We start from the raw sequence: 16,710 nt of genomic DNA, 5'->3' as shown, positions 1-16,710 counted from the left end.
GTTGTAACCAGCCTGGCTGCTGTCAGCTGGCCCTTAGTTGAAGGAAGAGGAAGCAGTTTTACGTCACCAAAACTTCACGGCTAGATTTAGGATTTGAACCCAGGTCTGTCTGACTGCAAGATTCATGCTCTTTCTGCCACCTCATGGCCCAGTCAGTACACCCAGCTCTGGAGCAGATTCAGAGAACAGGCTTCACTTGCCTTGGAGCTGACAGTCTAGGTGGAGAATAAAGACATTTTGAAATGAAATAACTGCCCTTCCCCAGAAGTAAATAATTGATGAAGAAGAAGAAGCAGCATTTGTGTGTCAAGCACTCTTCTAAGTGTTTAGCATACTTACATTAGTTCATTTATCGTCAAAACAGATCCTTTGAGGCAGGTACCATTGCAGTTCCAAGGTAACTGATTCACCAGAGCTCATGCAGGTGGTGGGGGGATTTGTTTGGCTCCAGAGTTGGTGCTCTTAACCTCTGTGCTGTACATTGGCCCCTGCGTGTCAAAGGGAGAGTAAGCCCATAGATGTTCAGGCCAGGTGTTCAGTTCACTGCAGGCTGAGGTTTAGGGAAGCCTTCACAGGAGGCTGGTGTGGAAGCTGGAAGAGCTCACCTCACGGGGCCTAGTTCAGAACCACAAAATCCCCACCCACTCTGCCAGTATCAAGAGCACAGGACAAGAGATGTTGGCAGGTGACCAGACCAGCAGGGGTGCACAGTGAGGCAGCACCTCGGTGTCCTTCAGTGCCTGAGGATCAGGTGTGACCTTTGGCCATCTAGGCTCTTGCTCTGTCTTTTTTTTTTTGCGGTACACGGGCCTCTCACCGCTGCGGCCTCTCCTGCTGCGGAGCACAGGCTCCGGACATGCAGGCCTAGCGGCCATGGCTCACGGGCGCAGCTGCTCCGCGGCACGTGGGATCTTCCCGGACCGGGGCATGAACCCGTGTCCCCTGCATCGGCAGGCGGACTCTCAACCACTGCGCCACCAGGGAAGCCCTCTTGCTCTGTCTTAACCAGAGTTATCACCAAGCCGCCTCCTCCACGTGGCACCACCCCTTCTCACAGTCTCTCCGGAGGCAATCTCCTCCCCCCAGCTCCGTGTGTTGCTAGGTCTCGGCATTCGGCTTCTGTATGAGAGTTGAGGAGGGGGAGTGAGGAGAAGAGCCATCATCTGTCCCTTGCTGACATTGCTTGTGTCCACATGTACACATACCCTGTGGTCCCCTCAAGGCCATTATCAGCCCACCTGTGTACACACCAAATGCCCACACGCTTATGAAGTGTTCTGGCAGCCTGTAGTAGTCACCCAAGGCCTGACTACCTGAGGTCACATGCCGCTGTAGGAGGCCTCCCAAGGAGGACGGTGAGTCCAGATCTCTTCCTGGAACATTCCAAGATGCCAGAGAGACAGGTAGCCATGCTGTATACCGCTTCGCACTCTACACCACACCCCATGAATAGTTATCTCATTAATGCTGCGGTAGCAGAAAGAAACCAGAAGAGGTTTCTTGTGTGTTTGACAAGAATGAGCCTCCCCTAACTCCTGTCTACAGTTCGAGGCAGCTTGTAGGAAATTGCTGTCTGTGTATCTGTATATAGTCAATCCTCATTACACGTGAGTCCATATTTGCGAATTCACTTAATTACTAAAATTTATTTGTAACCTCAGTCAGTACTCCTGGTGCTTTTTGGATCATTTGTAGATGTGCACAGAGTCTCCTGGTGAGCACATTCCCAGCTAAGGCTGCACAGGCAGTGGCTCTGCCTTCTTGTTTCAGCTCTCATTCTGCAAACAAGTGCCCTCCTCGTGGTCTATTTAGTGCCATGGTTTTCCGGTTTTTGCACTTTTTGTTGTAGTTAAGAATGGCCTCCAAGCATGGCGCTGAAGTGCTGTCTAGTGTTCCTGAGTACAAGAGGCTGTGATGCGCCTTGAGGAGAAAATCCATGTGTTAGATAAGCTTTATTCAGGCATGAGTTACGGTGCTGTTGGCTGTGAGTTCAGTGTTAATGAATCATCAATATGTATTAAATGCAGTGTCTTTAAACAGAAACACTCATAGAAGAAGGTTATGTTTTGATAAGTTGATAAAAATGTGACTAGAGTCTTGTAGGAACCTAACCCTGTGTTTCCCCTGGGGACAGTGGTTCAGGATTCCCTAATTCCTTGTTCATGGTGACTTTATAGAGATAAGTACCCCAGATAACTGTATATAAGCCTATGCGTGTGTATATGTATATATATATTTTTTAATTAGGAGAAAATATCAGAAATTTGAGTCTTTAGGCTGAGTCTTAACGTTGAACACAGAAACAGAGCCTTTACAGATATGGACCCACATAATGTTATAGTCAAGTCACAAATTCCTAGCAGTCAGTATGAAAGAGAGACATGATGAAGGATGAACACATATACCCCCCTGGGAGCGCCCTGCTGAACCCTCTGCTTGGTTCCCATGCAACTTTCCCAGAGCTAAAGAGTCAAGACTTTGATATTCACACTGAACCCCTGTGCCCATCCAGGCTGGGGCGTGGCCAGAAGGATAGACACAGCACAGGGTGAGGGCAGAGAGGCCGCGGAAGCCAAGCGTCTCAGGAGCAGCGGGAACACTGGCCCAGCCCTATCCCTCCACTAAGCCCACCCTCACCTTCCCCTGAGCCCAGTTGTTTGATTGAGAAATTACTGTGGTGGCAGCAGCTGTAATAAAAGGGGAAGCAGAGACCCAGGGGCGACAGCTTTATCTCCCTCTACACCCCAGGACGGATTGGGCGGCAGCACAGTGCCCAAGGCCAGAGATTTCTTTCCTCTGCAGCTGGCTGGGCCCAGGGGCTTGTCAAGCCCAAGTTAACAGATCGATTGCAGGAAGGGAGCGGCCGGGTAAGTGTAAAGCCGGAGCTCACCTGCCAAGAGAGCCTGGCTGCTCCCCAGCAGTTTTGGCCCCAGGTGTGGCTGCTCGTCGCCGGGGTTGCCCTCTAGTGGGAGCCTCAAGAGGCTGGCATCTGGTTTGTGGCCTCAGGGTCAGATGTGAATTCGACATTGGCCTTGTAGAGTGGGATCTGAGCGTGGGCACCTTATAGGAGAGAAGGGTTGTACCTGGCCAGTTGCCTCTGCAAATCATCTCTCTGAGGTTCTTGCCTCCATCCCAGGAATCTGGTGCCAAGAGAAGCCATCAGGCTTCTTGTCACACCGGCCCACCGCAAGCCCTCGGGCTGGAGGGAGGCCTTGTGCTCGAGCAGGGCAGCCATCCTCAGTTCTAGGAAAAGGACACCTGGCAGTGAGCACATGGAAGACAAGAGGTCGGGAATGGGGGTGCTGGCATGGGCCAGGAACTGTTCCAGTTTGATTTGCTTTCAGCTGGTCGTGAGCAGGTGTGTCCTGAGCCCCCAAATGGTGGTGGGAGCCTGCGTCAGCACCCCGTACTCTACCCGTTGTCTCGTGAGCCCCCAGGCACGAGGCAGGCAGCCCTCTGCTCTTCCCAGAATTCTCCTGGGACCTGCTGCTGCTTGGCCTTAGCGCATGTGGTAAAGCTCGGCAAATGCAGGAGATGGTCTTCTCATGTATCATCTGCCCATCCCTGTTCTTGTCTGACCACGGCAAGCCTGGCAGCCTCTTCCTCCATCCTTAGCCCTCCCACTGTAGGGGTGCCCAGTGCTTCAGCGCCCCGGGCATTTAGAAGGTGGCAAAGGGCTCCTCAGGGCGTCCGTCACTCACCTCAAGTGAATTCAGGTGGCTTACTGGCTGATGAGCTCTTGGGGCCCCTGCTTTTTATCAAGTACCATTTTGCCCACCTGACCTCTCCCGCAAATGCAGGTCCTCCAGTAAATTGATGGCCAGAATTCGAGAAAGGAGAGACACGTTTTGCCACCTCCAGGTGCTGGACGCTGGTTCTCCCTGCTCCAGCCCTCAGCGGTGTGAGGCCCGCGTGGGGTAGACCCAGCGCAGCAGAGCCCAACACTTCTGCCCGCCCCGGCTGTAGCAGGGAAGTGCAGGGTGGTGGAGGGAGCCGGCCTCAACCTAGTGGAAAGCGAAGAAGGGGCATCAGAGGTGTGCCTGGAGGAAGGAAGGACTGCTCCTGAGACAGAGGCTGCGGGGGAAGAGGAGGGGAGGGTCTTTTCTGCTCCCAAGTCAAGCGGGCAGTAGGGAAAGAAGGCAGCAGGGCAGCCTGGCTTCTGCTCTCAGCCCTGACCCTGGCGAGCTCCACTTCCCTTGTCTGTGCATCAGTTTCCCTGCCGACAAAATCGAGTTGGACTGGATGGGTATGACATCTCTTTTCTTCTAGCTCTCATAAACTCTGCGTATTCCCTTCTGTGCCACACCCCCGCTTCAGGTGTCGTTGAACTTGCGTTCCACCTGAAGGGGTAACGGGGGGGCCTCAAGTAGGAAGAAGGGTGTTCAAGAGTAGGAAGAAGTCAGGGTCCCACCCCCACTGCCTTCCCTCCGCCGCCCAAGCCGCCTCTGTCTGCTTATAGGGAGTCGTGTCCAGCGTCTCTCCCTGCTGAGTCAGGACTCCGCTAGGTGGGCGGGCTGCTCTCCTCCCCCCTCGCCCCTCGAACCTAGCCCTCCGCCCTTGGCTTCTGCCACTGGTTCCAGCCCAGGCTTCAGAGAATTCCCAGGTATTTAGACATTCATTTTATTGCTTAATCGAGCTTGAAGCCGTTTAAATTAATACAAGTTTTTACGTTTGTCAGCAAAGGCTTTTACAGGCCCCTTTAGCAGGAGAAGAAAGAGGTTGGGAGAGGATCAAAGAAGGAATTCCTCGTGGGCCATTGCCTTCGTGAGGCGGGAGCAGAGTCCATGCCGGGTCTGGGGTCCTGGGTCTTGGGGAAGTCCTCAGGGGTGGAGGCCCGGGAGCCCTTGGGCTCTGCAGGGATCCTGCAGGGTCTGGGGATCAGCCGTAGCACTCCGCCCCGAGGTCTGGGCTGATGGTGGTGAGCACACCCTTCCAGTTACGCATTTTTAGGGATAACTTCCTGCTGGAATCACCCCCGAGCCGCCCCGCCCCCGTGTGGTAGTGTACTTCCTGCCCACATCTCTTTGCTCACCTGTCCCCTTCCCTCCTCTCCTCACCTGGCTTTCATCCCACCTCTTTCATTACCTTCATTAAGCATTACTTCATTCAGCTCTTCTGGGAAGAACTCAAGTTCCCCTTCCTCGGGGATTGCCTTACTCCCCCAGGGCCTGTCTTCAGGGCAGAGCTGGGGTTCAGTGGGTGCTGAAGAAGAGTGGGATGTCCCCACAGCTATGGCCGCTGCCTGTCTCACCCCGACCTTTATCTACATGCTTGTGCGCACGCGCGTGCACACACACACACACAGAGCTTGCTTAAGCTAAGGAGAGTGAAGTTTACCCTAGTAGCTCTCTGCCAAGAGCAAGGGGAGGGGATTTGAGAAGAGAGGGGAGTTTTGAAGTTGCTTTGTCAGTGATGTATCTGTCAACAATGGTTCTGGGCTGCAAGAGGCTGAAAAGTATAGACCAGCTCACAGCACTCAAGTGAAGTGTTCTAAGAGCCTCCCACAAGCTCCTACTCTGCTTGACTCATCCTTGCAGCTACTCCTGTCCCATGGAGTGATGGTGGTGGCAGTGGCCCAGGGCCGCTCTCCTCCGCTGCCCACCCTGGGCCCCTGCTGCAGGCTGACGCTCCCTGTCTCTGCTCCCCAGGTGGAGGTGGAGGTGGAGGGCATGGACAAGGCTGGCAACTTCATCGGCTGGCTGCACGTTGACAGCGCCAACCTGTCCGTCCTGCTGGTGGAGCACGCGCTCTCCAAGGTCCACTTCACCGCTGAGCGCAGCTCCTACTACAAGTCCCTGCTGTCTGCCGAGGAGGCCGCCAAGCAGAAGAAAGAGAAGGTAGGCTGTGGAATTGGGCCTGGCCGGGGAGGAGGCGGCTGCCTCTCTCACCCTCCCCTCCACCCCCATGCACCAGCACCGCTGTCTCCATACGACAGACAGAAGCGGTTCTGTCACCCCTCAACTGAGTGACCCCGCTTGGCGTTGGTCTCAGACCCCATGTCAGGAACCGCACGCTGAGATGGCCCCGGACCCGCTCTGAGCACTCCCTGTTGGGCCAGCTCTGGTGGCCCTGGAGCAGGAAGCTGCCTGGAAGGTGACCTTGGAGCCCCTGGGCCGCAGGAGACCGAGAAGCCTTCCCTCCTGCACCCTGCCCTCCGGTGCTCTCAGAGAGGCCGTTGGCCTGCAGCCCACGTCTGAGTTTCCTTCACGTTGCCCTGCAGGGAAGCCCATTTTGGAAGCTGCCCCAGGAGATGCATAAAGCTGTTAGGACCCAGATTTACAGCCCATCAGTCTCTGCAGACACTGCATTGAGGAGACAAGGGGGGCGGGTCGCAAAGCAGCTTTTGGAAACAAATGGACGATTAGAGAACCCGGTGGTTTGGGTGATGGGAGCCGGGCTCGGCACCCCCCGCCCCCAGCCTGTCGCCACTGACTTACAGCCCAGCACCGATAATGGGGATAAATCAACTGGCCACCAATGTGTCAGGGCTTCTCTGAGTTTGAGGAGGATTTCATGGGACGGCCATGCTGAGCCGTAAATTTGTTCCAGGAATAAACGTTTCTTTCCCCATGGGGCAGCCATCTGGCTTACAACTCGCCTCTCAGAGCCGAGACCCAGACACCTGCCACAGGGAGTCGGGGCTTTGGGGCCCAGAAGGCCCCTCGGCCTCACCCCCACTCCGGCTCTTCCCACCTGTCCTCTGAGAGAGGACACATCACTTCCCCCAGGGGCCCGGTCCGGGACCCCTTCTTGGATCTCTGTGTATGTCTTATTCCCATCCCCTAGAGATTAGGGCAGGTGACCGATCCTACTGGAGGCTGAAGGACCCCGGGGAGAGGTGGCCCCAAAAGCCAAGACAGGTGACAGGGACTGTCCATGCCTTGGAGGAGTGAGCAGGCCACCATGGGGCCCCCAAGGAGAATTCCACCCTTCCTTGTCCCAGTTCTGCTCACATTAAACCCTCTGCGTAGACTGATGGGGAGGCAGACAGCCTTGGCTCCAGCAGAGGAGCTTCCTCTTGGAGTTCCTGTTTGTGACAGCTGAACTTAAGACTGCCACCTCCATGTCCTCTGCCCGCCGCATGGAAATGGAGGAGACGTGGTGCTGGGCCTCACGTGCAAAGGCTGAACGAGTTAGCAGCTGGGTGTCAGTGCGGCAAGCACCGGCCTCTAAGGCCCAGATACTGAAAGCATCTTTGCCCCCCGGCCCTGCTCCTTGGCTACTCAGCACCTGAGCTGAGAAGCTGTCTCTTCAGATCTGAGTGATCTTCTCCCCTCTGAGAGTAGAGACCCCAGAGGGACCAAGGAGAGGACAGAGAAGGGAATCTGGCCAAAGATGGAGGGTGGTCCCTTGCTTAGGTGCTGAACTGGGCATCACTGTTTACTACGCAGTGGATTTGTCTGAAAGAACCCAAGTCATCATTTCGCGGGTGCCACGTGATGGTGCTGAGGAGTAATTGCTAGGGATTAATTACTTACTCAGCTGCATGGTTTTATTCCGGTCCAATTAAAATGCGGCGCACCACCCTCAGGGTGGGGGCCTGCCTGCCTCCTCGGTCCCTCTCCTGCACATCTCAGCCTCTTCGAGGATCCCGGGGTGACCTCACATGACTTGCCTTATCCTGGTGGGGCCGGGACCCAGGAATAGTGTGGGCAGAGCCTTGCAGCGGCCCTCACAGTTAGCTGCACTCAGAGAAGTTGGTGGTCCTCTGGGGGACAGTAAACTATATATCTGAGGTGTCCCCAGGATCCCCAGCCTTGCCCCACTGGTGACCCCATGAGAGCTGCCTTAGCTGTCGAGAGACAGGCGCATCTGGGGTTAAAAGATCATCGTGGTACCTATGAGCTGACTGAGGAAAGTAATACGGAGAGATTTTGTGAGACGAGGAGCAAGCAGAAGTCTTAGGTGGGTGTGATTATGTGCGCGTACATTTCTGAGCAGGTCTGTCTGGGGAAACCCCGCAGTGCTGTATTCCCAGCTCTGAGAATTTAGCTGCCTCCCTGCCAGGCCTAATTCCTCCCTGTGCCTTGCAGACGCCTCTCCCCATGAAGAGGCTAGTCAGGCCCTCGCCTTCCTCTGTAGGAGGCTGATGCAGGGCTCCCCTCTCCGCCTCCTTTAGGGATCCTGGGCAGGTCTGAGGACCAAAGAGGGAGCCGCAGATGGCAGCCGTCTGGACTGTTCCCCCATCGCCCCTCCCCCTTTGTGCCCCAGCAGGGCCCTTGACAGGGCTCTATTGGCCCTTGGTTGGCCTTTACTGAGCTTGGCTTCCCCGCCGCGGGCTTGAAGGCCTCCACCCCACTGGCCCCATGCCAGCCCCACCTCCGGAGCCTCCTGAGCAGCGATATTAAATAGGATTTAGAAAGGAAAGGCTCCAGCCAGTGGAGCCTCGGTCCACACTGCCCATCGTTTGCCAGGAGGTGCACCCAGGGCTCCCCGGGGAGGAGGGAGGGCCAGGGGCAGGGTGAGGACAGGAGGGGAGACAGCCTCTACTCCTGACCTGGCCCCGGAATGCAAAAGCGATCTGAGCAGGACAGGAAATGGCGCGACGGAGCGGCGTGTAGCAGAGGAGGGAGGGGCTTCCCTTGCCCACTGCCCACTTGTGTCTGTAGCCAGGGCCATGGAGGGGTCACAGAGGGTGTCTTGCCGATGTGCCTGTCCCCTCCCTGCCCAGGTTCTGCAGGGGGCAACAGAAGCCAGTGTGGGCAAAGCAGGCCCTGGTTCTAAGGGTGGGGACCTGGGCGGCCAAGCCCATCCAGTTGACTGACTGCTTCCCACCAGGAAGCCACACTGACCAGCTTGGGCAGGGACCCCGCACGGCTCCACGACTGAAGGGCCAAGCCCGTCCTGTCTTACAAGTGGAGCTCCTCCATCTGAGGAGGAGGCAGCAGTATACACCCCTGTGCTCCCCTCCTGCTGCCCCGGAGCTGTGGGACACCGACAGGACTGGCCCGTTGCTGCCTCCTTGTAGGAGGGGGGCCTGAGGGCCAACCCGAGGCTTTGTTTGCATCATCTGTGACCTCTAGCCCGCTGCCCACCCTGCACCTGCCGGGGAAGATGCTCCGCCTCCTCTCTCCCAGGAGGAAACCTGATGCTGTCGCCTGAGGCACCTTTAGTTGAGGAGCCGTTAGCAGTTTCTGCTCTCAGCCTGTCAGTCTGTTCCCAATTCATCCACACGGAAGAAGAAGCCGGGTGGGGTTAGGATGGGGGCCCACGCAGGAGGCAGTACAGGGGCCCTGCCTCTCCAACCCGCTGTGTGCTGGGAAAGGAGGGAGCACGATGGGAGAGGGGACGGCCGCTGACTTGGTCTGGAGCGGGTAGGGGCACTGAGTGCAGACAGATTGGAGGGTGGTGTGGTGGGAAAAGGGGGCAGAGGACAGACTGCCGGGTCAGGAGGGCCACTGCTGGGGAGGGGGCAGAAGTTTGGGCCCAGCTGATGTCTCTCCCATCCCTCTCCGCCACCCTCTGGCAGCCTCGCCCGGGCTCAGAAAGTCCCTGTTGCTCGTTCCATTTCTCGGGGCCCTTGCCTCTCCTATGGAAGGACACACACTCGTGCCACATTAAAGGCAGGAGCATGGCCTCTGCGGGTGTGGCCCAAAGTGGTTCAGTAATTCCAGCCTTCCTGCCCTTCAGCTGCTTCCTGATGCCCCCCAGGAGTCCGTGTGTTAGCTGCGTGATCATGTGGTCATACTCTGCCACCTCTTGCAAGGGAAGAAAAGGCGACTCAGAGAAGGCATGTGACTTGACAAAAGTCACACAGCAAAGTAAAGGGCAAAATGAAAAGACCAGAGTCCACATCTCCCCACCTACAACTTTCCCCATTGCTCAGTACTATCTTTTGTGTCCAGAGGCCCAGTCACTGCCAAAATTCCCCTTGAAGAGCTCTAGGGCCAGGCCGCCTGTGTTCAAATCCTGGTTCTGCTACATCTTGCAAGCCTGTGTGCCTCAGTTTCTTCATTTGTAAAAACAGGGGTAACGTTTATACCTTTTCAAATGGTTGTTGTGAGGATTAAATGAGCCAGTACCTGGATAACGTTTAGTGTGGTACCTAGTAAGCATGTAAGGTTTGGGCTAATATTTTATCACCACCCCACTCATTCCTGTGTGTGTGTCTGTGGGACCCTGTGTGTGGTCCAGTCCCCCGTACTCCCCCACCCCCTTTCCAGCGCTCAGATGGAGAGCCACCTCCCTCCCCTGCTATGACAGGCCTCACTACTGGGATAATCTCCTGGCCGCAGGATTGGATTTGACGTGCTGTCACCCCGAATCAGCTTCTGAGCCGCTACAGCCCTGACAGTGCAGGGCTAGGGGAGGGAGGGAGAGGGGAGGGCGGAGGGGTGTGGCCCAGCTTCTGAGCCGGGATCAGAGCAGCCTGCTGGAGGTGAGAACCGAGACATGCTCGCCCAGTGGCAGCCCTCGCCTCCGCGGCCCAGGGCTGTCACTTGGAGAGTCTCGGGAGCGCCTGTGGCCCTGTGACAGTGGGAGGGCCTGGAGAGTTCAGAGTGACCCCCACAGGGTGGTGTGAGGGAGGGAGATGGAGACCCAGGTTCTCACACGCTGGTATGCGTGGGAATGGGAATTGCTGGGGAGCCTTTGCTTTTGATTCCTTTTCCCTGGGACCCTGAGAGCACATCCTGATTTGGCAGGCTGGGGTGAGACCCAGGCACCTACGTTTTCAATAAGCTCCCCAGTTGCTTCTGATGCCTGTCAGAGCCGCTGGATGGGAAGTGCTCTCCCCATCCCCACCCAGGGGTAGGAGGGTTCCAGGGGCTCGTCCTGTGGTGACATCACCTCCACACTCACTTCCCAGGGCAGTGATTCCCCCTGCCCAGAGCCCCTTTCCTGGCACCCTTTCTGACTTCACTTCCTCGTGCCCTCCTCCCCTGTGCTGACGGCACACGCAGGTCTGGGCCCGCTATGAGGAGCAGCCCGTGGAGGAGGTGGCGCCCGTGCTGGAGGAGAAGGAGCGCTCGGCCAGCTACAAGCCAGTGTTTGTGACCGAGATCACCGACGACCTGCACTTCTACGTGCAGGATGTGGAGACGGGTGAGCGCACAGGCGCGGCCCCTCACGGCTGCTGCCATGATCTGGCCCGCCTCAAGGCCCTTCTGTTGAGTGGGAGGGAGGGACACAGCCCAGGGCTTCCGGGGGCCTCCCCAAAATAGCCTGCGGCTGCTGCCCACCTCCCGGGGCCCGAGGTCGTTTTATCAGCTGCAAGTGAGCCCGGGAGCGGGCGAGGCTGAATAGGTCCTCTGAGGACTGGTGAGGTAACCAGTTTTGTCTGGGTGGTGCTCGGAGACTCTCAGGTAATTGTTTTAGTCCCAGACACCCCTGGCAGGGCTGTGCAGGAGGATTTGTAGCCCTCAACGTGTATCGGGAAGCAACAGACAGATTGTCTCTGTGTGGTCAGGAAGCACAAGCCGGCTCAGCTCAGTGCCTCTCCCCCTCAGCTTCCTTGGGAGGGGAGGAGGGGGAGCCTGGGCTCCTCTCTGCTGGGGTTTCTCCTTCTCCAGAGGTTGCCACAGCCCTGAGTGGTAGCCAGTTGCCACGGTAACTGGCGGTGCTCTAGGGGAAGTCATCCCCAGAAAGTCTTTCTGAAGGACCCTCCCTCTCCACCCTCTTCCTTACTCCTACCCTCAAGCGCAGCGCACCGTGGCCAGGGTCCCCTCGGCAGAGACCTCAGGCTTCTGGAGGAGAGAGGGCAGTAGAGCCGGCTCTCACAGCAGCTGCGCTGGGGCCCCTCCAGCCCAGCTTCCCACCTTTACTCCCTTCACTCCAGCCATCCTGACCTCCCTCCTCTCATTGCCACCCTCTGCAGGGAAACGTGTTAGTTGAGGTCAGAGGAAAAAGCTCTCAGAGCCAGCTCTCAGTCCACAGAGCCAGATCCTTACAGGGCGGAGGGGGCTGAAGGTGTCGGTGACACTGGACGCAGCCCCGTAGGTGGCAGGGTGCGGCTCTGCCCACCCTCCCCGGCCTCACCTCCAGGCCCACTCCAGATTGTCAACAGCCTCGCCTCAGCCGCCTCCCCTCTAATGATATTTCCCAGGCAGGTACCTGCTTTTGTGGCAATGTCATTTCACCGGGAAAGACTGACCATCTCGAGCCCTGGGCTGGCTGTACTTGGGAGGGGAGCAAAGCCAGGCAGGGGCGGAGATGGAAATGATGAGCCCGAAGGATTCAGTTCTCTTGTGGCCAGCTGTAGTCCTGGTGAGAGGGGGCCCAGCCATTGCCTTGGGACTGAAGCCGGGAGGGGGCCTCCAGGCTGGGTGGTGGCCCAGGTAGGAAGGAGAGCTATTCCTAAGCACAGGAGCCAGCGAGAATGGCCCTTGGAGAGCTTGGGGAAAGGGAACTCAAAGAAGACCCTGCCCAGGGTACCCCGGCTCCCAGGCAGGCTCCACCTGGCCTCTGGGTCCTGCTGGGTAGACCTGCCTTGAGTAAGAACAGGCCCCGGAGTCTCCAGGAGACAGAGCTTGAGGGCTCAAGGCCTTTGCCCGCCTACTGGCTGTGATCTCAGAGGCTTCCCGTGCCAGCTCTGTACCCTGCCTGCCTGTCTCTGATTGCTCTCGGAAGCCAGGACTGCACTGAGTGGTAGCCAAGGCAGATAATAGGGAGAGAAGGAGAACTTGGGGGAAACCGTGTATTGTTGGAAGATTGGAGGAGCGAGTGAGGTGCTGTGTGGCACGCCATCTGGCTAGGTGTAGGCTCCAGAGAAAACCCTGCCTTCCATCAGATCCGTGGAAATGAACCTCAGCGTACACAGCCTCCCTCTCCTGAAACCTTTTACCCTTCTTGGAGGCAGGGACGTCCTCTGGCCCTGTTTCCCTTCTCTTAATTAAAGCCTGCCTTCGGGAAGGATCTGGTGAAATGATGAACACATTGCCATTGGCTCTAAATGACCAACCGGGCTCTGTGTAAGGACTTCCCAGAGGGCTTTGCCTGTTCGCAGAACTGTTGCCTTGGAGCAAAGTATAATAATAATAATAAAAATAGACCAAGTATGGCAGGACCTTGTCTGTGTAGAGGTAGCTTCTTAGTCCCTGAAATTTTACTGTCTGGGCGAGGAACGCAGGCGCAGGAGAACGGAGGGTTTATTGCCGGGCTGGGGGGAGGGCAGCGCCTTCTGAAAAGTCCCTGAAACCGTCCTGTGAACACCGGCATCGGGACCCGAGAGTGTGGACAGGGTAAACGCCTGCGGGCCCCTCTTCAGCACTGCAGTCATCAGGCACCCTGCACAGCCGGGGCTTTACTGGGTCTCTTGAGAGTAAGCAGAACCGAGTGAGCTATGGTCTGTGCCACGAAGGAGCTCCCAGTGTAGTGGCAGAAACATAAACCAGACAGGGAATGGATAAGGCCCCCTGTGACAAGCGTACCAACGGCCGTCATGTGTCAGGCCCCTGTAACAGAGTGGCCGGGGGCCCTGAGGATGGGGGGCGAGTCCTTCCCCACTACCAGCCGCCCTCGCCTCAGAGAGGGAAGGGGGAGCAAAGGGCCTGCTGAGAGCTTGAGTCGGGCCCAGAGGGACACAAAGGAGACGCCACTGGGGGCTGATGCTCAGCAGAGTAGGGGTGAGGGGCTGTGGCAGGAAGGAGCCAGGGGAGGGCACTGAGAAGACCTTGGGGGTTGCCACACCCAGTGAAAAACAGACCAGCAGCAGGGACCGATGACCCAGGGGCAGTGGTTCGGGAAAGACAAGGCAGGGAAGGGGTCTCCCTCCCCCCAAATGAGGAGGGCAGTGAGTTGGCGTGGGAGGGTGGGAACCCAGCCTGGCAGCACTTGGAGGTTCAGTTCAGCATGTGTCTCACGGGGCGCGTCAGGTCAGAGTGTCCACATTTGAATAGACTGAGACCGGGCCGTGCTGCCAGAATTGTTCCCCACCTTGCCCGGCGCAGATTCTGAGGCCCTTTCCTTGTCCAGGGTCGTATGGGGCCCATCCTTCAGCTCCACTTTTGCCCCCAGGAGACGTTGCAGAGAGTGGCTGCTGTCCGTCACCGCCTCTGTCGCCCAGGCCAGGGCCCGCCCTGGTAGGAATGGAGAAGGCTGGTTGGCCTTGGTCTTGCTTAGTGTCCACTCATTTCCTCTACCTCCTAAACCAGAGCCCAGGAACGTTCCCTAGGGCGTCTCTGGCCATGGCCAGTAGATTGGAGAGCCGAGACTGGGAGACTGGCTGCCTCTAAGGCCTGAAGCGTCAGCAAGATACTGTGAAACCTCCTCGACCAGGGACCAAAGAGGACTTCCCTGTGGGACGGGGGCAAGCCAGTGCCACGGGCACCCTACAGCATTCCACACCCTGCCCACTCCCCAGCCCCATCTAGAGATGATACTCCAAGGCACATGGCACCCAGGTCTCACTCCCTGTACCTCCCCACAGGCACCCAGTTGGAGAAGCTGATGGAGAACATGCGCAATGACATCTCCAGCCACCCTCCCGTCGAGGGCTCCTATGCCCCCCGCCGGGGCGAATTCTGCATTGCCAAATTTGTAGACGGAGAATGGTAGGCCACCTGGACCCGAGCAGGGCAAAAAGAGTCTGAAGTGGGAGCAGCAGCAGTTCTGTCCCCAGGGCCCAGGCCTGCAGAGCCACTAGCCAGACCTCAGGCATTTGCCGTAGTGGCCGCTTCCACCGGGTGCTTGTTCTTCACCTGGGCTGCTCCCCGGAGCGGCCCTCTTTGTGGCCCACAGCCCGTTTGCGGCCTGCGCTTTAACCCGTGGTTTTTCTGCAGTCGGCCTCTGGCATAAAGAAGGGTCCCTCCTTCTCTCTCCTGGCCTACTCCTTTGGGGGAGCCCTGGCTGGCTGGAGCTCTCCAGCACCCCCCTCACCCCACGCAGGAAGAATGACGTCAGGGCGGGGCTAGGGGGTGGGGTGAGGGTGGAGGCTGGTGCTCAGTGAGCCCAGACCGGCCGCCACCCTCCACCCCAGCTGCCTGGGACATGAGCGGCAGCGCTCACAGGCTGCAGGAAGGTCACTTATGTCTGATCTACCAAGCGTGGGGCCCATGGCCTTCCCAGGGTGACGAGGTGATGTGGATGCGTTCCCCGCTGTGGCCTCCCAGGCAGATCCGCCGGCTGATTACAGCTGCTGGTAGTGCGCTGGGTTTAAACAGCAGGCATCAATCTAGTCATTAGTCTTGTCGCTTTGTGCCCCAAGGACACATGAATCTGCTCCACACGCTGCCCTCTCCCTCCTCTGCTCCCAGCTATGCTCTGATTCCATTAAAGGGTGGCCACAGCACCCGAGCTCTGGAGTCCGAGAACTGCCCTTTGTGGCACCCATGGGTGTTCACTCTGAGCCCTGGGCAGGGAAGTGCTGTGGCCCCTGCCCTGCCATCGCTGGCGCTCCAGGGAGACCAGCCTCCTCAGGGCTGTCCCTTGAGTTCTGCCCGCGATGCCATTGCAGGTACCGCGCCCGAGTGGAGAAAGTCGAGTCTCCTGCCAAAGTACACGTCTTCTACATCGACTACGGCAACGTGAGTGTGGGGGCCCGGAGGTGGACGAGTACGCGAGGGGCCCCCAGTGCCGCCAGGGACCCTTCCACACAGTAGGCCCCTTAGGTCAAGTCCATCTGCTCTCCCCAAGGTCCCGCTGAGCCTTAGACTCCCTCCCTCCCTCCCTCCCTGACAGGATGGTGAGTGTGTGGGCCTCTCTGCTGTTCCTCTAACAGGCCCGTGACCCCTGAGTGACTGGGCAAAACTGGCATCTCTGGTCCGAGGCCTGTGAGCACTGAGTGGTCCTCTGTCCAGACCCCAGCCCCAGCCCCGGTTCCTCTTCTGCCCAACGTCTCTGAAGAGTGGGTCCCTGGACGCCCGTGGTCCACATGCTCAGCTGGGTCCTTGTGTGCTGATCCCCAGCACATCGCAAACCCAGGCTTGCTGGGAAGGGGCTGGTAACCCTGGGAGAAATGTCCCTTGGGCTGGGCCTGGGAGTCTCCCAGCAGTAAGCAGGAGAGAACGCTGTCGTCCAGAGCCGCGCCGCTCCTGAGGACTAGTGTGGAAGGGCCGTTAATAGAAAGCCCAGGGCTGGGCCACGCTCCCACCTTACCACCCAGCAATACACAGAGGAAGGGGTCTTGCCAGACTGGGGTTGCCCCACACACCTGAGCCAGAACCACTAGCAGGTGGGGTGTTGCCTGGACCCTCGTCTTGGAGCGCTCTTCCAGCCAGGGCCCCCCCCCCCCAGCCTGTGGGAAAGGGGTCAGGGAGCCCATGTCACAGAGGAAAGGTATTGGGGAAAAGTGGAGACAGTGATGAGAGTTGAGCTACCAGGTTGGGTATGCAGTAGGAGCCACCGGGTGTGCCACCAGCAGGCCCAGCTTCCCACCTCCCAGGCTTCGCGGACTGGGCGGTCCGTGTATGTGGCTACTCGGAAATGAGCCCTGGGGGATGGGGGCACTGAGTTAGAATCCCTAGGGGCCTGGCCGTGCGAGTTGTCCCCCGAGAGCAAGGGAGCTCCGAGTGTGTGATGCTGTGGCCTGGTGTGTCCTCTGCAGAGAGAGATCCTGCCGTCCTCCCGCTTGGGCACCCTGCCACCTGCCTTCAGCACTCGCGTGCTGCCAGCTCAAGCCACGGAGTATGCCTTCGCCTTCATCCAGGTGCCCCAAGACGTGAGTCTCCACGCGTTCCTTCCCCAGCGGGGACTGTGCCATGACGCTCAGACACTGCTGCAGTCCCAGCACATATCTGCACGAAGAAACCCAGCCCCGTCCCGGATCCCACCCCT

At 58.1% G+C, this 16,710-nt stretch overlaps 1 protein-coding gene across 1 annotated transcript in view; it reads left to right on the top strand.

Annotated features, from left to right (window-relative positions):
- The window catches only part of SND1 (staphylococcal nuclease and tudor domain containing 1), a 419,451-nt gene that overhangs the window by 399,534 nt on the left and 3,207 nt on the right, over nucleotides 1-16,710 (top strand). Inside the window, exons 17-21 of the mRNA XM_030853699.3 lie at nucleotides 5,649-5,837; nucleotides 10,902-11,043; nucleotides 14,366-14,489; nucleotides 15,392-15,461; nucleotides 16,481-16,594. Of these exons, the coding sequence (XP_030709559.1) occupies nucleotides 5,649-5,837; nucleotides 10,902-11,043; nucleotides 14,366-14,489; nucleotides 15,392-15,461; nucleotides 16,481-16,594 (639 nt within the window). The remainder of the gene's footprint in view (nucleotides 1-5,648; nucleotides 5,838-10,901; nucleotides 11,044-14,365; nucleotides 14,490-15,391; nucleotides 15,462-16,480; nucleotides 16,595-16,710) is intronic.

The sequence above is a fragment of the Globicephala melas genome, chromosome 9 (assembly GCF_963455315.2).
Source record: "Globicephala melas chromosome 9, mGloMel1.2, whole genome shotgun sequence".
Lineage (NCBI taxonomy): Eukaryota > Metazoa > Chordata > Mammalia > Artiodactyla > Delphinidae > Globicephala > Globicephala melas.
Note: the sequence above shows the minus strand (reverse complement) of the source record. Positions and strands in the feature narration are given on the sequence as shown.